The sequence below is a fragment of the Telmatherina bonti genome (genome assembly GCF_933228915.1).
Source record: "Telmatherina bonti genome assembly, chromosome: 12".
In the NCBI taxonomy this organism is placed as follows: Eukaryota; Metazoa; Chordata; class Actinopteri; order Atheriniformes; family Telmatherinidae; genus Telmatherina; species Telmatherina bonti.
The window spans coordinates 7,884,035-7,908,053 of NC_136610.1; the positions used below are offsets into that span (position 1 = coordinate 7,884,035).

At 41.5% G+C, this 24,019-nt stretch overlaps 1 protein-coding gene across 2 annotated transcripts in view; it reads left to right on the forward strand.

Annotated features, from left to right (window-relative positions):
• Window positions 1–24,019, forward strand: part of mgat4b (alpha-1,3-mannosyl-glycoprotein 4-beta-N-acetylglucosaminyltransferase B) — a 177,117-nt gene that overhangs the window by 120,873 nt on the left and 32,225 nt on the right. For both annotated transcript variants that reach the window (XM_079249740.1, XM_079249741.1), the window contains exon 8: window positions 10,285–10,399. In XM_079249740.1, coding sequence (XP_079105866.1) covers window positions 10,285–10,399 — 115 coding nt within the window. The remainder of the gene's footprint in view (window positions 1–10,284; window positions 10,400–24,019) is intronic.

Sequence of the window (24,019 nt, forward strand, 5' to 3'; positions counted from 1 at the left end):
ACCAACACACCCGATTCAAATCAAATGGATCCAGAAGCTTCTTGTCAACCTATTTATTCATTTCAGCCAAGTGTGTTGGAGCATGGAGACCAGGAAAACCTGCAGGGAACCGGCCCTGGAGGACTGGAGGTTGACAGCTGTGCTTTGGACAAATGGATGATTAAAAAGGGAAAGCTCTCTATGTTAACTAAAAGCAGATCAGACTTCAGGTTTTCAGGCAGTTTGTTGCAGATATCAGGAGCAGAAAAAGTAAACGTTAAAGGTTTGATGGCTGCAGCTGTGTTTTTACAGCCAATTGATTACTTCTTTTCCTTCACACTTTATTTTTGTCGTATTTTTTCCACACAATATTTTAGTAACAGTAACAGCGTGCTGGGATTACTGGTATTTCATCGGGTCCTTGTACGCGTTAGGCCTCATTATTACCACTTTTGTGTGATATTGACTCCATTTAGTCCATTTATCTCCATCTTTACTTTATGTGTCAGCTTCTCCATTATGCAGATTTCTTTCGGTAATTGCTGCATCTTGTTCCTTTATTGCAGTGTGTTTCAACCACTGTGCCGTGGCATACTAGTGTGCCGTGAGAGATCATCAGGTGTACCCTGAGAAATTACCCAATTTCACCTGATTGGTCTAAAAAGCAGCTCTGTGTCCATCCAAACAGGCCCAAGTGAAAGAAAATAAAATTCCTTTTTTCTTGTGTTTATCTTATTTCTATTCAAGACACTTCGACAAGATGATTTTATATTATTAATATGAGCTTTTTAGGGAAAAAAAAAACAAACAAAAAACTACACATTTTGGTTTGTGGTGTGCCTTGTGAGTTTTCAGTGAAAAAAGTTGTGCTTTGGCTAAAAAAAGGTTGAAAAACACTGCTTTACTGGACCTTTGGTGTTTCCACGGCTCCAAGTAATTCACTCTTCTTAGATCGGGAAGGGCAGCTCCGGTCCTCAAGCCCTGCAGTCCTGAAAGTGTTTGGAGTTTCCCTGCTGCAACACAGTTTAATGGGCAACAAGCAGATTTGTGCAGTTTGATATCAAGCTCTGCAAAAGTCTGCTAATTCAGTCTGATGTGTCAGGTGTGTAGCAGCAGGGAAACTTCTAACACTTCCAGGACTGCGGCCCTTGAGGACCAGAATTCCCCCCGTCTGTTTTAGATGCTGTAAACATTATCTTGATCAAGTATTTATTTTCTGCTTCTTCTGTTATTGAAAAAAGTTTAAAAAAAAAAAAATCTTACTTTGTCTCATTACTCTGCAGTCAAGAATCTGCTCCAACAACTCGAAAATCACAATCATCCCACTTTTTCTTTATTTAATTGATATTATGCTTCTCATTAAGTGCAAGTGCTTTTTTTAAAAGTTGTTTTATGTGTGTAGGGGACCACTTTCTGGCATGATGGACCAGATCTGTGCACTCAGTTATTGATGAGTTAGTATACTATGCTAACTATGCTAGCTAACATTAGAGCAAGTGGCAGCATGTAGATTCTGAATTACAGGGGGGACAAAAACTGAGCCTTGTGGGACTCTGTATCATCTGTAATTGGGTAGATCCATATCATTTTGCACCTAGTTGTCTTTAAGTAGGTTTCAAACCTCATCAAAACCACAGCAGAGTTTCACAGTCGGTGGAAAACAGTCGACTGTGTCAAAGGAAACGCTGAAATGCAGCAGAAACAAAACTGAACTTCTGTTGTTGTCTGTGTTTATAAAGATTTCACTGAAGATGTTTTCTTTGTTCCCATAGTGGCACCATGTAGACGCTGAACGACTTGTCTCTGACGTCACAGCCCCGTTATGGTTACTTTATAGGGCAGAAGAGGGTCATTGCGACGTTTTGTCAGTGGTGCGACAGTAATGTCTTAAACCATTGGTTCCCAAACTTTTTTTGCAGGTTCCTCCTTTTCCTTGCCAACAACATGAACCAAAGAAACATATGAAGAAAGGGAAGAGTCATCAGTTTATTGGCTGTATTGTAGTTAACTGCAGTATTATGATCCATTCTTCTGTTTTAGTGTGAAACGTTTTAAACCAGAAATCTCTGCAAACTACTGCAGGAGAGTCGAGTTTTCTAGAGACGGACACTGCTTTAGTAAAACAGCTCCGTCTGTGTGATAGTTGGGCAGTTTATTTCTAAAGTAACCAACAGGCTTTTCTTTGTAGTCTGGATGTAATGTCCCAAGTGGTGTTTGGTTTCATACTTCATACACCTTCTTCATAACCCTCCATTGCCTGTTCAAGCAGGGACAGATAAGCACCATCATACTTTCTTCTCTTGAAGTTTCTCTTGTTGATTCATCATTGTTTTCCATTGGTAATTTCCCAAATTTGTCCATTGCCAAACCTCCAAGTTTTACTTAGTCTTGCTGCCCAGCCCCCAGTTTGGCAACCACTGCCATATACGGTCAATAAGGGTGCCCCCCCAATGCCATAACTCTGCCCCCAGTTTGGCAACCACTGCCATATACGGTCAATAAGGGTGCCCCCCCAATGCCATAACTCTGCCCCCAGTTTGGCAACCACTGCCATATACGGTCAATGAGGGTGCCCCCCCAATGCCATAACTCTGCCCCCAGTTTGGCAACCACTGCCATATACGGTCAATGAGGGTGCCCCCCCAATGCCATAACTCTGCCCCCAGTTTGGCAACCACTGCCATATACGGTCAATGAGGGTGCTCCCCCAATGCCATAACTCTGCCCCCAGTTTGGCAACCACTGACTTAAACAAAGACAAAAACAGTTTAAACAACATTGTTAAAAGGTGTTAGATGATGACTGGTCTCCAACTGGCAGAATTATGTTGCTTATATGGAAAACCAAATGCATATCTGAAAAACCAGTTCATCCTCTGGCGCCCTCCAGGAGGTGCTATCCTGCCCCGCTTCAGAAAAACAGTCATTACTCAAACAAATGTTTTTTATCGTTGAGACTTTTTAGCAGCTGGTGAACAGGCCTAAGCTGTCACACAGTGCTGCTGCAGTGACACTTTATTTCTGTGTGTTTCTTTCTGAATAAATGGCTTTAAAGGTGCTTACTGTTGTACGAACTGGGACTGTCAATATGAATTCCCATGCAGGGACAAATTAAGTTGTCTTTGACTTGAATAAGAGAAAAAACCCAATATGATCTGAAATGATGAAGAACTTTATCTACCTTCATCTACCTCTTCCTCCTCGACCTGCCTGAGATCACATGTTTTAACCAGACACCAGCACTAATGGTGCGTTCAGGTACTCATCATCTGAAAGCATCCTGATTTCTTCCAGTATTGATCAGAGGATCAAAGATTAATAGCTGAGTCTCTGCAGACTTTAAATTTTAATGATCAGAACTCGTTAGTTAGTAATAAAAGCATGAAGACGTGCATGCATTATAAAAGCAGATGTGTTTCTGGATGAATCTCTTCGTTACGTTCAGAATGAGTCAGATCAGAGCTGCCAAACTGAGACGTTTCATGACGTGTTTATACACATCCACTTCATTTACTGGAAACTTTCTTTTTTCCCTAAAATTATTTGCTGTTTTGCCCAAAATGACATGAATGTTCCCATGAGAGTCTTCTCAGTGAGGAGGAGATTACACATGATGGTTTGACTCATCGTGTTTTTTTTTTTTTATCATAAATGAGCTAACAAACGTCTGGAGATTCAACAGTTGATGTTTTTTGTAGGATTTTGAGACATTTTAATGTAAACACCGTTCGATGGAAACACCCACAAATCGCAATCGTTTGTCTAAACTTACAAATATCACATTTATTTGCAAAAAAGATGTCGTGGAAACGCAGCTACTGACTTTAATTTCATCTTCTCTGTTCTTCCAACACATCCTCATCTATCAGACTTTTGGGGCAGAATAAGGATGATGATGATGATGATGGTGCATGCACCACTAAAATTTAGGAAAAATATTTATGAATTAATCTATTTTTCTTTATCTTTTTGGTGCTCCGTTTGCTTCTGCGCCCTGATAACAGATTGCACACTGGACGCTTGTCCAGCTCAGGTTGTGTTTTATCCTCCGGTCTCTGCCTGGATTTCTCCATACTTCTGTACTTTAGGTGCATTAAATTATCTTTTTTCAAAGATTGCACTTGCCTTGTCCACAACTTCTTTTGTTGATTAAAAGCTTTAGATTTTATGTATTCATCGCTTGTTGATGAACTCATGAAAATATATAATAATAACCAAAGTAAATAAAAATTAATTAGATGTTCCTGGAAAAGCCTGCTCAGAAGCTGCGAGTTCTTTGAGGATCACAGGTGTTTTGGGTTTTTTTAGCTACAGTGTGGTTTTATGTAAATGTTTCTCTTTTTAAGCTGATTATTTTACATCTGGGTCAGAATGAACTGTACTAGGATTTAAAAGATAATGTATTTTAAGTGCTAATGGGAATAAAACTGAATGTTCAGACTGAAAAATAGCGAACATACACTTAACCATCAGCAAAAAAACAACATGACTACAAACATCCCCAAAGCAAGCGAACAGAAAGAGATAAAAACCATTTTAGACACAGAAGGTCTTTACACACAGATAAGAGAGGACAACGTGCAGAGAAGACACACAATGATTTTAAATAAAAGACTAAAATAAACTATAAAGGGGGTAAGAAACGTCCTAAAAAGAAAACAAGACAGACATTCTGCAGGAAAAAAAAAACAATAAAGAGACAAAATATGACCACATCTGATAGAAAACAACTTAAAGAAGACCTAAACCAACAGGAGGGAAACGTCACATTGACAAATACCAAGATATGAAAAATCCTTCTGAATTATAAGCACTCAGACCGCCAAGCTATTAGCCAGTGATTGTGGGAAATAGTTTTTAAGTTAGAAGCTCGAAAGGCAAATCGTCTCCTGTGTTGCAGATAAAACCCCACATCACAACCTGATGGTCATGTGACCATGAACAGCTTGCTGGTGAAAACAAACCCTGCATTATTCTGTGGTGAAGTGTGCAACTTGTTCCTGTTGTTTTAATCTGTCTCCTTTGGTTTTTAAAATGTAAGTAGGCCACAGTTTGCACCCACAGCTAAATTGTGAAAAATGACAGAAACTGCAGATGTGGGGGTGCAAGGTCTGGTGGGAGATCACGGGGCGGACAGGGGGTGGGTTGTGAATGCATAGGCAGAAATTATTGAATGACAAAGAGATGTTCATGAATGAATCGAATCTTTTAGACAGCTCTTTACTGTGAGCGATGGTAAACAATTCCCTGTAGTGAGTTTTTACCTACATTGAGTAGCAGAAACTGGGAAGTTAGGATTTTGAAAAGAACAAGTAGGCCAGTGAGACAGAATGAGTCTAAAAAAAAATGATAGTTTAGATTCACTTTATCGGAAAAAAGATTTTAAAAAAAGCAAAGTCAGCAAAAACGTAATTTTGTTAAAAGTCAGGATTAACTAATAGTCAACATGTTTGATGTGACTTAAATTGTAATGTATCACCTGTTCCAGGGTTTGTTTTATTATTACATTTGTCGTTTAAAACGATGCAGAACGAATGAGTCTTTTGAACAGCTCTTTGAAGTGAACAGCTCCTGAACAAACGGCTCCTTTCAAAGAGCCATAAGTCCCGTGTCTACAAAAAGCCAGCTCAGTGGCCGCCAGCTGTTTCACTTTGGCCTTGTAAATGTCTCAATACTTTAAAAGGGGTTTCAGTCCCTTACAGCTTCATAAATACCATCATCATCATCATCACTATTCCTGCTGCAGAAGCTCTTCACGCCTGTTTTTTTTCTTTTCAAAACACACTGATTTATCTGGAAAAGCTTCACATGGGTTACTTTGATTTCAGTTACACCATAATGGGGGGAATGATGGCCTAGTGGTTACAGAGGTTATAGGGTTTAACTCCCAACAGAGGCCCTTTGAGCAAGGCTCATAACCCTTCACAAGTTGCTCCACTTTGCCAATTAGCCTCATCTCCTCTTCTTGTTCACTTAAAGGGATACAGTGTTACTTTTGAGCCAAACATCAGTCTAATGTGAGTAATAATGGATGATTTTTGGGTCAATATACAGAGCTTGACGGGTGTCGAGGGGGGGGCCTTTTCAGAAACCAGACATTGTAACTTTGCAGTAGTAGATCCATTACTCGTGGGATCATGTGACCTGGACTGCTTCGCTTTACGCCCCTCCTCTATAAACACAGACGGTTCTGCGTTGTGCTACGTTTTCCTCCTTTTCCAACCAAAGTTTTCCAACAAGTAAGAAGTTAAAAACTGTCTCAGGCGGTCAGAAAGAGAAAACAGGAAAGGGATCGCCCCCGAGGGAAAACATAAGTCCACCTTGGCAAAGAATTCACTGGTTGAAGTTTGATGAAAGAAGATTGTGGCTGTAAAACTCATTGCCTCAGTGTCATTACGTTAGCTTTTAGCCTGGTGTGCAAACGTAGCCAAATGAATGAACGTAGCCCTGTTAATATACCAAGATATTAATCAAACCAAAACTTTTGCTTAGTCATTCTTTATTTGAATCCTGTATGTTTATTTAAATAATATAATATAATATAATATAATATAATATAATATAATATAATATAATATAATATAATATAATATAATATAATTATTATATATAAATAATATAATATAATAATTATTATATATAAATAATATAATAATAATTAAAATTTTCTTTTAAAAAAGAAAATGACCGGAATAAAATAAAGTACAATTAAAATATTAAATAATATGAAATAAATAAGTACTTTAAAATAAGAGTGACTAAGACCAAATAAAATAAAGTACAATGGAAATATTAAATAATAGTCTATAAATATATAAGTACTGAAAACAAGAGTGAATAACAGCAAATAAAATAAAGCCAGCCAGATAAGAATAAATAAAACAAGCCCCGGCCAGATTTGCAACATCAGGGTTTAGATCAGCAGTTTTTTGACAGGAGCTGTGTTCAGGGAGCCTCGGATGTTTTTTTTCATTTGAAGGTTGTCTCTGGCCGTTTTCCGGCCACGCAGCAGCGATGCGGCCTCTGCTGCTCCCACATGAAGCGTTATGACAACGTCGCAGAGGAACACTTGCAGTTCTGACACTTAAACTCTCCCTGAACTCCTCTGAACATCGCCATGGTGACGTAGGAGGTGGAGGAGCTGATTATCCCGTGCCGACTCCGGCGGATGGCGGTGGAGGATGTGAATGTGTGTCAGGAAGCTGCACCTGGATGAGCAGAGTGCAGCTGCAGCGATGTTCAGACTCAGTGTGACGCATCAGTTCAGGTCTCTGCTGTTAGCAGGAAGCATTTCAACAAATCTGGATCATAAAGTTGAACAGTGTGTCTGATGGGGGAGAAATAGCTTCAGATGTAAAGCATCTGAGTCCTCAGCTCTAACAGCGACTCTGCAGCAGGACTGAGATCAGCTGATGGCCTTTTAAATAATACTTTGAACCTGCATAAGAAGAGAACTGGATCAGTGTTTATAGGTATTTGTTCACCCATCAGTCTGAATGGACAGCTGATAAATCCCACATCCGTGTTGCTGAACATTCCTGCTCATTTACACCCAGAAACAGCCTCTTTGGCAGCATATAGCAACATATCTGATCAGGAATCACCTGGAAACTGCTCGTGTTCCTCCTCAGAGTGATGGAGAGGAACGATGAACATGTTTCTGCAGAGCTTGAACCAAACAAGCATCTCTGTATAGTCCACTCATTCAGGTTCCGTTAACGTTTGTTTCATCAGGAGGAAACTAGATGTGTTTTAAACAGATGGAAAGAAGAGTGTACATGAGACGCATGAAGGGGGAAGAGCGCGGTAAATGTGACTTCAACAGCTGCACGTTTGCAGGATTAAAGTAGTTCAGTAAGAATCAAAAAAAGAAAACAGATCTTCTTCTTGTATAAAGACATTCCCAGCATCATTCCAGATGTTTCCTGTTTATTCCAGCTGGTGTTGCTTCGTCCAGAGGAACAGAACTTGTTCTGGCATCATGACATGTCCAACCTGTCACCTACTTCCCATCTGTGACCAAAAACCCACTTTGATCTTCACCAGAACCGTTTCAGTCCAGTTCAGCCTCGTTTCCACTGACAGGTTCACCAACTGGTCCAGCTTGGGACGAACGGTTTGGTTTGGCAAACTGGTCTCTGCTGTATTCGCTCCTTAGCTAGAGTGACGTCAAAGAGCTGGAACGCCTTTCTTTACCCAGAATCAGAGGAGAATGGTGGACGTCCAGCTGGTTGCTTCAGACAACAAACAAACTGTTGTAAGAGAGATGCTGGTAGGATCCAAAGAGCGGACACTGTCAAAGTTCCAGAGAAAGGTTTATTAGGCATCCTCAGATCTTTGTGTATTCTCCAGCAGGGATTGGGAAGACTGGCAGACTGGTAAACAGCAGGAGGTAGACAGGCAAACTGGCAGACAGGCAGGTAGCGTCAACAGACTGGCCGGCCGAATCTCTGGCAGGAGGAAGACAAGACAGGTTACAGACTGAAGGTGTGCACGAAACTAAATAAGCAGAGGCCGAGAGCTGTTTACCACAGGGCGATCAACAATCTGGCGCTGGATAGCAGGCTGAGCTGGTCTTAGATATGTTGTCGCAGATTGCTGGAATGCAGATCAGGTGTGCTCCAGTTATCAGCTGCTGACCACGCCCACCAGGGAACAGGAATCACCACACAGACACATAAACATGGAGATGCTCCTGCTTGGGTTTCATTGCCACGTCACATAAAAAGTGATGATTCTTTCAGTCAGTCACTGGACTGCAGGGTGTCGAGGGATCAGTAAGACTGGGGCCCAGTGGAAGAAGCCGAGGACGGGTCAGAACTGGCCCCCATCCCAGTACCGGCCTATCCTGTCACGACCCGAACCCGTTGGTAGAAACTGGACTTTAGTTTAAATCACAGCAGAACTATAGCAGGATCTTTCAACACCCATCTGAACTGGACTTCACTCCAGTCTTCAGACAAACTGACTGGTAGTAACCAGTTCATCTGCAACACGTTCGCTGGGAAAACTCCATCATACCTGCAGCCACCATGTCTGCAACTGGAATCCCCTGCAGCAGATCCTGAAACTGCGTTCATTCATACGCATCTCCTCCTTCAGACAGTCCTACATTAGCTGCTGCTACGAAACCTTTGCATTTGTTTTTACTGCTTGTTTTTAGCTGCTAAATTATTATTATTGGGTATTTATTAGTCCTGCTCTTCTAGTATTTTGGAAATATTCTCTTTATGTTTCTTTTCTTCATTGTTTTTCTGTTGAGTTTTTGCTGCCTCTTGGTCAGGTTGTCACTGTAAATAACAGCTTCTCAGTAGACTTACCTGGTTATAAATACTGGTTACTACACAGGGAAGAGATAACAGAACAGTTCAGGGGTGACAAACTCCAGTCCTCGAAGGCCGTATCCGGCGGGTTTTTGTTGTTTCCTTGTACCAACACAGCTGATTCAAACCAAATGGATCCAGAAACTTCTCATCAATCTATTCATTCATTTCAGCCAGGTGTGTTTGAGCATGGAGACAACAAAAACCTGCAGGAGACCGGCCCTCCAGGACTGGAGGTTGACACCTGCGGTTTAAGTCATTGTATATCTTGTCTGAAGAAGACTCGATGTTCATCAGGATGAAAAAAACTCAGTCGTTTCTGTGTCATGTGACTGACCAGTCTTCTGATACAGCATCGCAGACATTTCCAGCCACCAGAAGATTTCTTCAAGAATGTGTTTTTCCAGTTAGAACAAGGACTTCTTTTCCTGAATTACAGCCAGCAGCAGTGCAGTCTGTGGTGATGCTACACAGGACCGCCACATGGAAACAAGTTGCATTGACATCTACTCTTAGAAGCTTCTAGAAATATTGCTACCAGCTGCTGACTACAGACAGGCAATAAATCGCAGAAGCAAGCAGCGAAAGCATAAAAATCCAGTCAAACTTGACCATAAAAGCAGCATAACAACAAAGCGCTTCAACAAGAAGAAGCTGGTTTCATCACTGGTTCACATAAAGCTGTGATGGCTGGAAGACGCGCGGCAGTCTGACACAAACAAACTCATCTCAAACTGACTTCAGAAAGACGTGAAACACAAAGAGGCCTGGAGATGAAGAAACAAAAAGAAAACACACAGGATGTGTAAAATACAGCATGAATAACAAAGTGAGACCAAACAAGAGGAGAAAAAACTACAGTTTAAAGAGAAAATGCTGCTTTATGATAAATCTGTTCTCTTTTCTTAAATGACTTCTTTCTGCTTTTCTTCACATTGTGAGAAATGTTCTAGTTTGTTTCCGTCTTCGTGTCTGTTTTTCAGTTGGAGGACGACATTGTCGCTCGTCCAAACTACTTCACCACCATGAAGAACTTTGCGCTACAGCAGCCGTCGGAGGAGTGGATGATCCTGGAGTTCTCCCAGCTCGGCTTCATCGGTGAGCAGAAAAACTCTCTTCACGTCACAGCAGGCTGAATATTAGAAGAAGCTGCTTTGGGGTTGGATTGCGCTTTTTCAGATGAGTATTTCTGCACAAAAATAAAGATAAAAACAAAGAAGCTTTATCTGTGTTGCTGGTTAAAGTTCTGCAGTGATCTCTAAACATCAGCTGGTCTGAGTCATGTGACTGACCAGTCTTCCCAGAGCTGATATAAAGGCACAAAATACAGAATGACATCATTATCAGCAGCATTAAACTCTTTAAAACATTAAGACCCAACCTGTCATATTTGTGTTTGAGGTGTGGATCCAAAAGCAGGAGAAACTAAGAGGTTTTTAATTTCAAAACAGAACAGAAGGCAGAACGGCCACGTGGAGATAACACAAGGAAGTAACACAGGTAACTAAGGATAAGTCAACACAGGGTTGTAACACAGTGATCCAGTGACTGGGAACAGAAACCAAGCTGTATATACAGTATATATATCCAAACACAAACAGAACGGGACACAGGTGGATTGACTGAGACCAGGTGAGCTAATGAACATAAAGCTAAACAGGAAACTAGACATAAGGAAACCAGGAAAACTACAAACTAAAACAGCAAACCAGAACTAAAAGACATAACAATAAGACCAAAACCACCGAACACAGAACATGACACAACCCATGAAAAAAATAAAATTAAAAAAAAAGATAACTCCATTTTTTCATCATGAGGGCTTTATTTGTCCCTTTAATAAAATGCAAAACAAAAAAGACATTTTTTATTTTGATTTTATAAACCATTTATTACCAAACGATTTGTCAAGATTTTTATTGTTTAATATTCTGCTTTCTAGTGTCCATTAAGGGGCATTGTCAGGGACCAAATGGTAAAGCCATAAGGACACAGATGTCATTTAAAAAAATCCTGGGCTTTTATTGTTACAAAATAAATGCAAAAGTCCAAATGAAATGAATAAACTAACCAATCTTTAAAAAGGGGTTAACTAAATACAACAACAGTCAAAGTCACTTAAACACTTCAACTCAACTAAAGAAAACTGACCCCCACAAAAACACATAAGGGTAACTCATATAGCACTTCAGCCAAACCAAATTCCAAAGAGAGGAGAAAACAAAATGACTAACAATAACCAAACAAAGCTCCAAGACCTAGCTAAGCTATGTCCCAGAAACGGTGTCATTTATGTCACACTGGAAGCATTACAATGTACATTAACAACAAACTCAAAAAAAGTAACTAAAAAAGATAAAGTTAGAATAAAACAGGATAAAAGGCAATAAATAAAAGTTACATTGTTAAGAATTAATAGTTATGTTGCTAAAAGGCAGCAACCTTGGTCTGAAACAGCTGACAGTTTCAGCAGATTCTGCAGTTTTCTGGGTGTAAAATAAAGTTTAGTTCAGTTCTTTCATCGTGTTTCAGGGGAAAGTTTGGGACAAAACGTTTGAGGCACAACCAGGACAACCATAACAGTAAAACCATCACAACTGCAGTTGCATGGATGAGTAAAAAGGGTAAGATCAAGCTGTCCATGGAATAATTTATCAATAAAAATAATAAAAAGGATACTAATAATTCAATTTCCAAGATTTAATGGAGTTTCTTTAGTCAGTGCAGGCAAATAATTCCCTCAAGGCTCATCCTGAATGGAGGACATTTATTGCACTTGGAATAAAGAAAATATAAACCTTTTGCTTCCAACCCCCACAGGGGAGAAGAGCCAATTCTTCTGATAATGGCTGATGAGCGCTGCGCCTACTTATCGATTGTAAATATCTGACGGAGAGAGCCGCCGTGAGCCAGTTCTCTTACTGGCTTCTCTGATACCTGACAGACGGGTTCTGTTCTGCACCGTGAGGTTTTCCAGACCAGACAATAATACAGAACATTAACACGGCTCAATAAAAGCTTTGTAAAATAAAACCCTCTGTATTTTATCTGCATTAAAAATGTTTGGTCTGTGTAGAAAGATGCGTTGAGGATCGCCGTACCAGGTATTTGCTGTGCTCTACATCCACACTATAAACACTTAAAGCAAGCGATAAAAGCGTAAACTAGGTGCCACCTGCCGGCAACTTGACTTACTCTTCACACTCAAAAATAGAGGTACCAGCTTGTACCTAAAAAGGTACAAATGCTTGTCGCTGGGGGTGTACTCTTTTGAGAGACATTTCTGTACCCTTCAGTTCTGGTCTATTTTTGTACCTTATCAAGTTCAACCTCACCTTTTCAAGTTATGTTTTTTATGTTTTCCACAGCATTAGGCTTGGTCCATTCCACTTAGCAATATTATCTTATCTTTAATCTAGAAATAATCTTCAAAAACTCAAAATACTGACCAGCCATACACTTAGTTTGCAGCATCTGACCTTCATTGTCTGGTGTAGTAAATGACTGTTAAGTAGGACTACTGTCATCACTCAACTCTGCTCTAGTTTGTAACATTACAGCCATTAACATTACATTTTTCAATGCTGCAGGTACCCTTATGGTCAAAATGGTACAAATTTGTACTTTATGTCACTTTGAACCCTTTTTCGTACTCTGAAGATGTGCTTCTGGTCTCTTAAAGACCAGTATTGTACTTTTGAGAGAACATTTCTTTAAAATGTACCTATAGGTACAGAAATGTCCTTATCTTGTACCTCTATTTTTGAGAGTGTTGTTTATTCACCCGACGGATTAAAATAAATCACTGGCTGTTTCTGGTCTGAGCCGACAAACAATAAACTCACTGTTTAGAGTTTTACCACATTTCATATAACATTTTCCCAGCGATAAAAGGAATTCCTGAAGAAAAGCTCCTTAATTCTCCTCTCGTGGATGTCCACCACAGTTTCCTCCTGCAGGTTCATTTCCTGTTGGGAAAACTACTTCTTCTACTTATCTGGTAATAACTTGTCCTGCGCTGCCTCCCTCTGCTGACTCACAGTCCAGTTTATTCATTTCACTCCAATCATATTTATAGTTTTTCTTAGTTTTCAAAAGGTTGCTTCAGATTTGATCCACTGGTGAACTGATCTGTCTTTCTTACTGGCCTTCCACCTGCTGTGAAGCCACTTCCCCCTCAGACTTCAGTCTTCCTGGATAAATGCAGCACAACCAGAGGAATCCAGAAGATTCAGCAGGTGTCCTTGGGTCAGACTTATGGTATCGGTGACCCTCCCCACTTTTCCTGAGAAGAGTAGATTTTATCCATTCTGTTGGTCTCTTTAGCCAGGTTATTATTACCTCCGCCGAGGAGGTTATGTTTTCGTCGGAGTTTGTTTGTCTGTTAGCAACATCACTCAAAAAGTTATGGTTGGATTTTGATGAAGTCTTCGGGATATGTTGGGGGGGTTCAAGAGGAACAAATGATGACATTTTGGTGGAGATCCGAAAGAGATCCTGGATTCTGGTTTTTAAATAAAAAGTACAAAGCAGACACGGCGCCACTGACTACCATGTCATCGTATGCAGTGGGCGTGTGCATAATGCGCGTAACTTTGGCTCTGATTTCGGTTTGACCGACCCCTCTTTCTAATCATGTGATACGGTAAAATCTGATGTCATCATGTTTACATAAATGTGACCAATCGGCACCAAAAAAGCAGGAAATGTTTGTGAATGACTGACAACTGTTGTCATCCAATCAAACGGATGTTACCGGGCAGAAAACGGTGATTTTGTTCGCCTAACTACTCCTGAAGCACCATGGGAAACGTAGTTGCTTCACTTAATGCAGTTTTGTGTCAGTGGATTAAAGTTTTGGAGGCAAAACAGAAAAGGTAAGACAGAATATGTAATGATGTTTTTCAAACGTGATGCATGAATTTAGCCTTTAGCTGATACCGGCTTCAACAGATGATGCTCGTCTGAAACCACATGCTGATCTGAGGTCAGGTCTCTCCTCAGGAGCATCACCAGCAGACAGAGGTTAGAGGTCACATGACTCATCAGTGTAGCAGCAGATCAGTGTGAAGGTGTGTGTGTTTTCCTTATCTACAGACACACACAGATCTGAGGTGGGCTGAACCATCCTTGGAGTGCTGACCTGCTCAGTGGGGGCTGATTTTCAGGGCAGAGAGTGGAAACTGGTTTTTATTTGAGCTTTAAAAAAAAACAGCAAGTCTTCTCCACAGTTGGATGATTCCTCCAGAAAGTTTGACTGACACTGATGAGATGTTTCTGGACTGAGGGACCTGATATGTTTGTCAGAGCTGCTGAACAGAACCACAGGGTTCTGATGAACTCATAAAACCCCGAAGACCTCAGGAAACTGTCAGCGGCTGGACAAACAGAATCTGTGTTTGTCAACTACAGGAGGGAAAGATACCATGGCAAGATACCATCTAAAAAATATAAATAACTCAGTTTTGCTTTTTTAGAGTAGATCACTGTCTTTCCTGCAGCTGAATCCAAAGTGGCCGGTCTTTTTATTTCATTTTTTTATTTGATTTACCTTTTTTCTCTAACAAAAGCTAAAGATTGTCAAAAGACGCAGCTTTTAGGGGAACTAACATCATTTGGTGTCATTTCTGACTCCAAATTAATGTAAAGGACATCAAAAATTTTCTTTTGCACCTGTAATATTTTACTGTATCAACATTTTTCTTCCATTAAACCACAGTGTTTCCAAAATGAAAAGAGAAAGAAAATATGAAGATGACAAGTCCTTCCTGAAGACAGGAACATGAGATAAGGATTATCAAAGCTGCAGGAAAGCAGAAGGTCCGGGAAGGCCTGTAGTATCCGATGATGTGAAGAACACCTGGAGGTTTTTATGTCCTAACTGCGAGGCGATTCAGCCTACTGGAGGGACGGTGAGCTGCAGAAAGTAACACAGACAAAGGAAGGAATAAGTTTTAAAACAGAAAAGACTCTCTAACTTAACATGCATTAGACTGGTGTTGTTTGTGTAAAAATCACATCACATGACACACACACACACCAACACACACACAGAGTGTACAGGTGATGGTGTGACTCCAAACACAGCTTGACAGCTGATTTCAGAGCAGATGTGTAGGTTTTTTTTTCCTCGTCTCCAGCTTTGACTCCCCTGTTCTGTGTTTAGCTGTTAGCCATTTGCTAGCTTCCCAGTAGTGCTCATTAGCATTCAGCGGCTAACCGTCCCTAACAAGCCAGACAGCGGATCAATCGAAGAAAGAAATGAGGACGAGAGCAGAAAGATCATTTGGAGACGAGTGTGGGAGGAAAAGCAGTGATGTTGCTGAGGGTTCATTTCGGATAATGGGCTCCTGATGGCCCCCAGTTGACAGTTTGTGTTAAAACCAAACGTTAAAGACCAGGAAGAGAGCTTTCTCTCAGGATGTCTCCAGAAAACACAGCTTTGGAGGTGTGTTGCCTCAAACTGTTGCAGATTTATAGGTAATGGATGATAAACTAGTAAGGCTGTGACGATATGCTTTTGTCCCGATTTGATTCCAATTTTTTGGGTGCCGATTCAATTTAAATTGCAATTCTCACAATTCTTTGATATTACTAATATTTGCAGATTAAAACAAAAACAAATGTATTAAACTTTTTTTTTGCACGTCATTTTTCTTGATTTCAATTAGGAAAGAACAACGCAATAAGCCAGACCATCATTCTGCTGCTATAACACCCAAGAAGACAAGTAAAAAGATCAATAAAAACAATAAAAATGACAAAAAACTTTATAATGGATTATATTTATTAATTTTAAAAAATGTTTTCTTTAACAAAAAAATCCATTTTAAAATTGTGAAGCAAAAAAATCCAGATTTTCAATTTTCGATTCGATTTTCCCACCCCTATAAACTAGGCAGAGGTTTTGTTTGCTTTGTCATATTCATTCTTATATAATGATTCTTATGAATAGTAAAAAAAAAAAAAAACTGAGGAGAGTGACTTCTTCTGACTTGAATGGGTCTGCAGGTTTCTCAGGAACCTTCATCACTGAGAAAAATGGCCTGCAAGTATCAGCAGCGGCAGCTATGATAGGAATCGGACTAAAATGACTCAGAATAACAAAACTAACAGGAAGACTGAGGACCAGACCTAAACACACACACAGAGGGTGTATTTCCATTACACCTAGAAATGTGCAAAACCTAAATATCACAATAAGAACTGCTAATGGAAACACCTACATTTCGAAAAAAAATGTCAAATATTGCTAAAAAGTTCTTACGCTCTCATGAGGTGGTTTTTCAGACGTTTCGATATAGAAACATATCGCAAAAGTGTAATGGAAACACTTTTCGCTTTTACGTGTCCCTGGATGTGACATGGGGGTCGTGACCAGTTCATCTCCAGTAAAGATGGTGCGGTGTGGAACAATAACTAATTTTAGAGTTTTAGAAAATAAAATGAGGAATAAAAACTTTGAAAAGTCATTGCAAATCTTTCGCAGCAAATAGAAAACCCTAAAATGACGCTACGTACATACCTTGCATAAGCGGCAATTCTTGTCAAATCTCGTGAAGAACGAGATTTTACGAGACTTGAGGCTTATGCTCTGAACACTGATCAACCTGTTAAAGGGGAGTTTTTTCCTTCCCACTGTCGCCTCGTGCAGCTCAGGATGGGGGATTGGATCAAAGTCATGATTCGCTGCAATCAGTTGGTTTCTATAACAGGATATGTATGAATTGGCTTGAAATGATGTGTATGTAAAGTGTCCTGTGACAACATTGTTGTGAAGTGGCACTGTACAAATAAAGCTGAGTTGAAATGAATTGGAATCACCTTCAAATTGCAGTTTTTGAAACTTACAAATATCGCTCTCATTTTCTAAATAATTTCATGGAAACGCAGCAGAGAAACACAATGTCGTGGCACAGGACAAAGGAGGGGCTGCCTTGCTTCCTTTACTTTCTGCTTGAAGAAACACTGGAGCATTTGTTATGAAGGAAAGGAGACGCTCAGTCCCGTGAGTCCGCAGAGCTTCTTCTCTCCATGTGACGCAGGATTACGCTGATCCAGTTGTGGATAAACGGTAAATGTGAAGAGAGAAGAATGAGTGTGAGCGGCTGCAGCAACATGTTTCACTATGCTGACTTTATAGTCATGTATTCGGCGGCATTGGTTTGTCTTTCTGTCTGTCTGTCGGCAACACAACTCAAAGAGTTAAAGAAAGATTTAAATGAAATTTTCAGAAAGATTTTTGCCATTAGAGCTTTTAAATAGAGCAACTCAGCGTTTAACTGAAAAGCACATTAATACTTATTTAATGTTATTATGTGCAATATCGCTATGCTCAATCAACCTCTGATCCCCCTCCGGTTTTATTCCTCTTGTGACGACCCATGGTTTGTTGGGTCGTTGGGGTTTTTTTTTTTTTAGCTTGTTTTGATTTCTAATTGTTTAGCAGATGGAGTTAATGGCTGATTAGAGACAGCTGGCCAGGGTCTCCAGTCGGCTATTTAAGATCCGCGTCTTCCAGGGCGTGGTCGGTCCACATGAGTTCGGGGCCTGGCGTTTTGGGTTGGATTTAGGTTTAGTTAATAAATATATTTTTGTATTCCATATTCCTCTTCTTTATTTATTTTGTTATGGTCTTTGCAGCCGATTGTAACACTTGTATTATTATTTTAATTTGTATGGATTTTTTAAATTCAGTGTGTATTTATGTAAAGACTTTATTGCTGCTTTTACTGCTGAGTGCCATAAAAACATCCTTATGTCCTTAACTCTAAAATAATGATCTCAAACATTGGAAAAAAGTGACAATGGCTCGGTAAAGGTCATACAAATTCATGTTGATAAGTAAGGATATTATCATTTGGTGAAATATTCATCATTTGTTGCAACAAGGCTTCTTGGCATTTAAGTAGTTTAGTTGGAAAGTCTGATTATTTCCCGTTTAACCTTAAAGCCGAGGTCCTTCAGTTGGGAGGCTTGGAAAACAGATCATGTTAATTTCGGAGGTGTCTCTAAGTTGTCTGTATTAAAAATCTCTCTCATTTTGTTCTGTTTCACTTTATTTGAGTCCCGGTTTTGTGGTTTTTAGTTCTGTTAGTCTTAGTTTGACATCTTTAGGCTGTCTTTTTTGTTTTATTTTGTAGAGTCTCTCTGCTCTACTTCCTGCTTGCTGCTTCCAGGTCAGTTTGTAATCAGTTCTTTAGGTGTTTAAGCTCCTTGTTCTCATTTGTCCTGTGCCATGACATTGTGTTTCTCTCTCTCTGTGTGCTTGTAGGTCAGGGTTGTCCAGGTCCGGTCATTGAGGGTCACAATCCTGCAGGTTTTCCATGTATCCCTGCTCCAACACACCAACCTCAAATGAATCACTCATTCTCTGCAACTTCATTGGTTGTTTGATCCATTTAATGGAAGCTAGGTGTGTTGGACTAGCGGAAACATTAAAGGATTGTTCAACAAAATATTAGTTAATGAGTAATGTAATGTGTAATAAATTATCTTATTTGTTTGCTTTTAAAAAGCTAGCTACCACATTGTCTAGAGCAGGGGTCGGCTACTCTGATCCTCAAGGGCTGCTGTCTGCTGATTAAGTCTGATGTGTTGCAGGACTGCAGCTCACAAATATGAAACTTATTACGGCAAGGTCCTTTTTTTCCTTTGGTAGCAGTGAAATGCATCCATATAACATAAATCTTTTAAAAAAAAAAAAAAAAAAAAAAAAAGAGGATTATACCTTTAACACATAAAACCATAGATCCCAGTGCTTTATGAGTGCTATCACTCATATCATCAGTTTCCCAGTGTGTAACTCTGTGGGGTCATTGGCGAAGGGTAGTTTACCCTTTAGGAGATTTTCCAGGAGTTTTACAATCCAGCCACAAAATGTAGTGTTTAATCAGAAACTATATTGTAAATCCACAATACCATTATTTATCTCATTTTCATCATTAAAAACATCACTTATCATCATAAAAAACATCACTTATCAACACAATGATGCTAAGAAACCTCTGTTTTGACCTGAAAATGACGATACATTCACCTTCTGCCAAACTTTCCAGCGATCGGAGAGCTTCAAATGATGGTAATTTCCAATCAGGAGCAGCCAAAGATCAATGAAAGTGATGAACGTTCTAGGTCTTTATGAAGAACAATGATGGTTCTGCATGGCTGCATTAAAGCCAAGAAGAGGTTTTTGATGCACGGTGGCACCAAAAAGTGGCAAGTCAGAAAACAGCAGAGTGTAAATAAGGAAAAGGTGTAAATATGTGAATAATTTCTGCTGTGTTTGTTTCAATGACCAGATTTTTTCTCCTGAAAGCCAAGACTTCTACAAAGCTCTGTTTGCAATGAAACGTCAAACATAAACATTACTGACACGTAATTTGACATTTCCACTCATTTCTTGTTATTTTTATGTGTTTGAAAGTTTAGACTTTTATATTTTGTTAGCTTTGGGTGAGTTTGGGCAAGTTTGGGTGAGTTTGGGTGAGTTTTGGGTGAGCTTTGGGTGAGTTTGGGCGAGTTTGGGTGAGCTTGGGGTGAGTTTGGGCGAGTTTGGGTGAGTTTGGGCGAGTTTGGGTGCATTTTGGGTGAGTTTGGGTGCGTTTTGGGTGAATATTGGTGAGTTTGGGTGAGCTTTGGGTGAGTTTGGGTGAGCTTTGGGTGAGTTTAGGTGAGTTTTGGGCGAGTTTGGGTGAGCTTTGGGCGAGTTTGGGTGAGTTTGGGTAAGCTTTGGGTGAGTTTTGGGTGAGCTTTGGGTGAGTTTTGGGTGAGCTTTCTGTGACTTTTGGGTGAGTTTTGGGTGAGCTTTGGGTGAGCTTAGGGTGAGTTTGGGTAAGCTTTGGGTGAGTTTTGGGTGAGTTTAGGGTGAGTCTGGGTGAGTTTAGGTGAGTCTGGGTGAGTCTGGGTGAGTTTGGGTGAGTCTGGGTGAGTTTGGGTGAGTCTGGGTGAGTTTAGGGTGAGCTTTGGGTGAGTTTAGGGTGAGTCTGGGTGAGTTTAGGGTGAGCTTTGGGTGAGTTTAGGATGAGTCTGGGTGAGTTTAGGGTGAGTCTGGGTGAGTTTGGGTGAGTCTGGGTGAGTTTAGGGTGAGCTTTGGGTGAGTTTAGGGTGAGTCTGGGTGAGTTTGGGTGGGTTTAGGGTGAGTCTGGGTGAGTTTGGGTGAGTCTGGGTGAGTTTAGGGTGAGTCTGGGTGAGTTTGGGTGAGTTTAGAGTTTAGGGTGAGTCTGGGTGAGTTTGGGTGAGTCTGGGTGAGTTTAGGGTGAGCTTTGGGTGAGTTTAGGGTGAGTTTGGGTGAGTCTGGGTGAGTCTGGGTGAGTTTGGGTGAGTTTAGGGTGAGCTTTGGGTGAGTTTGGGTGAGTTTGGGTGAGTTTAGGGTGAGTCTGGGTGAGTTTAGGGTGAGCTTTGGGTGAGTTTAGGGTGAGTCTGGGTGAGTTTGGGTGAGTTTAGGCTGAGTCTGGGTGAGTCTGGGTGAGTTTAGGATGAGTCTGGGTGAGTTTGGGTGAGTTTAGGCTGAGTCTGGGTGAGTCTGGGTGAGTTTGGGTGAGTTTAGGCTGAGTCTGGGTGAGTTTTGGGTGAGTCTGGGTAAGTTTAGGTGAGTCTGGGTGAGTTTAGGGTGAGTCTGGGTGAGTTTAGGGTGAGTTTAGGGTGAGTCTGGGTGAGTTTGGGTGAGTTTAGGGTGAGTCTGGGTGAGTTTAGGGTGAGTTTAGGGTGAGTCTGGGTGAGTCTGGGTGAGTTTAGGGTGAGTCTGGGTGAGTTTGGGTGAGTTTAGGGTGAGTCTGGGTGAGTTTAGGGTGAGTTTAGGCTGAGTCTGGGTGAGTCTGGGTGAGTTTAGGGTTAGTTTAGGGTGAGTCTGGGTGAGTTTGGGTGAGTTTAGGCTGAGTCTGGGTGAGTTTAGGGTGAGTCTGGGTGAGTTTGGGTGAGTTTAGGGTGAGTCTGGGTGAGTTTAGGGTGAGTCTGGGTGAGTCTGGGTGAGTTTAGGGTGAGTATGGGTGAGTCTGGGTGAGTTTGGGTGAGTTTAGGGTGAGTCTGGGTGAGTTTTCGGTGAGCTTTGGGTGAGTTTAGGGTGAGTCTGGGTGAGTCTGGGTGAGTTTGGGTGAGTTTAGGGTGAGTCTGGGTGAGTTTGGGTAAGTTTAGGGTGAGTCTGGGTGAGTTTAGGCTGAGTCTGGGTGAGTCTGGGTGAGTTTAGGGTGAGCTTTGGGTGAGTTTAGGGTTAGTTTAGGGTGAGTCTGGGTGAGTTTGGGTGAGTTTAGGCTGAGTCTGGGTGAGTTTAGGGTGAGTCTGGGTGAGTTTGGGTGAGTTTAGGGTGAGTCTGGGTGAGTTTGGGTGAGTTTAGGGTGAGTCTGGGTGAGTTTGGGTGAGTTTAGGGTGAGTCTGGGTGAGTTTAGGCTGAGTATGGGTGAGTCTGGGTGAGTTTGGGTGAGTTTAGGGTGAGTCTGGGTGAGTTTTGGGTGAGTTTAGGGTGAGTCTGGGTGAGTTTGGGTGAGTTTAGGGTGAGTCTGGGTGAGTTTGGGTAAGTTTAGGGTGAGTCTGGGTGAGTTTAGGCTGAGTCTGGGTGAGTCTGGGTGAGTTTAGGGTGAGTCTGGGTGAGTTTAGGGTGAGTCTGGGTGAGTTTGGGGTGAGTCTGGGTGAGTTTGGGTGAGTTTAGGGTGAGTCTGGGTGAGTTTAGGCTGAGTCTGGGTGAGTCTGGGTGAGTTTGGGTGAGTTTAGGGTGAGCTTTGGGTGAGTTTAGGGTGAGTCTGGGTGAGTTTGGGTGAGTTTAGGGTGAGTCTGGGTGAGTTTAGGGTGAGCTTTGGGTGAGTTTAGGGTGAGTCTGGGTGAGTCTGGGTGAGTTTAGGGTGAGCTTTGGGTGAGTTTAGGGTGAGTCTGGGTGAGTTTGGGTGAGTTTAGGCTGAGTCTGGGTGAGTTTGGGTGAGTTTAGGCTGAGTCTGGGTGAGTTTTGGGTGAGTCTGGGTGAGTTTAGGTGAGTCTGGGTGAGTTTAGGGTGAGTCTGGGTGAGTTTAGGGTGAGTTTAGGGTGAGTTTAGGGTGAGTCTGGGTGAGTTTGGGTGAGTTTAGGGTGAGTTTAGGGTGAGTCTGGGTGAGTTTAGGGTGAGCTTTGGGTGAGTTTAGGGTGAGTCTGGGTGAGTTTGGGTGAGTTTTGGGTGAGTCTGGGTGAGTCTGGGTGAGTTTAGGGTGAGTCTGGGTGAGTTTGGGTGAGTTTAGGGTGAGTCTGGGTGAGTTTAGGGTGAGATTTTGGTGAGTTTAGGCTGAGTCTGGGTGAATCGGGTTGAGTTTAGGGTGAGTTTAGGGTGAGTCTGGGTGAGTCTGGGTGAGTTTAGGGTGAGTCTGGGTGAGTCTGGTTGAGTTTAGGGTGAGTTTAGGGTGAGTCTGGGTGAGTTTAGGCTGAGTCTGGGTGAGTCTGGGTGAGTCTGGGTGAGTCTGGGTGAGTCTGGGTGAGTTTAGGGTGAGTCTGGGTGAGTCTGGGTGAGTTTAGGGTGAGTCTGGGTGAGTCTCCTCCATGACTCTGAGGCTTTGTGTTTGGACATGCGGTGGGGTGAAGAAGTGACACCAGGCTGCAGTATTTCTGCTTCCTCTCATTCTTCATTTCCAAACTTCTCTTTCTGGAAAACCTTTGTGTTTCCGCGGCAACTGTAATCGCCGTGAGATGAAGGCAGGGAAGAACAAAGAGTTCGCCTTGTTTCTGCAGATGGTTTTTTATCTCTCTGTTTTCTGTGGTTGTTTTCCATCTCTCTGCTTTGGTTTCCGTCTGTGGTCACCGAGGATCTCGGTGGCCTGTCGCCGTCTCTTCAACAGTCTTTGTAATTTGAGGTGAAACAGACGTGTAATCTCCTTGCAGTCTCTCTGATGGGTCGGTGTTGTTGTTGAACTCTGAAGACGACCCGTGTCAGCTCTTCCACATGCAGATATCAGATATCCAGCCTCACTTCAAAGCTTTTTCCGCAGCTTTTCCATCCTCTGAATGACAGTAAATATAAAAAAGCTTCATTTATTTCAGGATTTTACCTCCATGTTTCTCCCAAAACTGAGCCTGTAACGACCAGCCGGGTTGTTAAAATACGTCACACCTCGTCTCGTTACAAGCCGTCAGGGCTGAAGCGCTCTGCAGGAGCTCGCTGAACTCCCTCTGCAGCCGCCTGCAGGCATCACTTCCTCCATCAAAACAGATGAAACATTTTATTGATTCCACTAATTACAACAGAGTAAACAATCAATATCTTTCTCGTGTGTTCTTAACCCGGAGGGACGCTGAGGAGTCCAAACTCATTTATTTTTATCGGCTTAAGTGGAGCATCAGATGGGAGTTAACTTTGTTATTAAAGAGTCGTGACTAATCAGATGGAGCTGAACTTTTTCTGGCTTTAGATGAACTCTTTCAGCAGAGAGACGGAAGGAGAGGAGACGAGCTTCGTCTGCTGACTGAGGATGATGAAACTGTTACTTTGTTGGCCGTCTGACAGTGAAGTTAATGTGTCGCTCTCCGCCTTCATCACACACTCTTTGTTCTTTTTAATGATAACACTGCGTGGGACAGAAGAAGGCGATGAAGAGGGAAGAGGATGAAGAAAAGGAGACAAACAGGAGCAGAAAGCAGAACCAGTGTGTTTACTGTGTGATGATGAAGGTGAATGTCACAGTGAGGAAGAGCAGGGACAGCAGTGACCACCTCATCTTGACAGGAAGACGACCGTCGTGTAAAAAGCACATCTCAACATACTGGAGC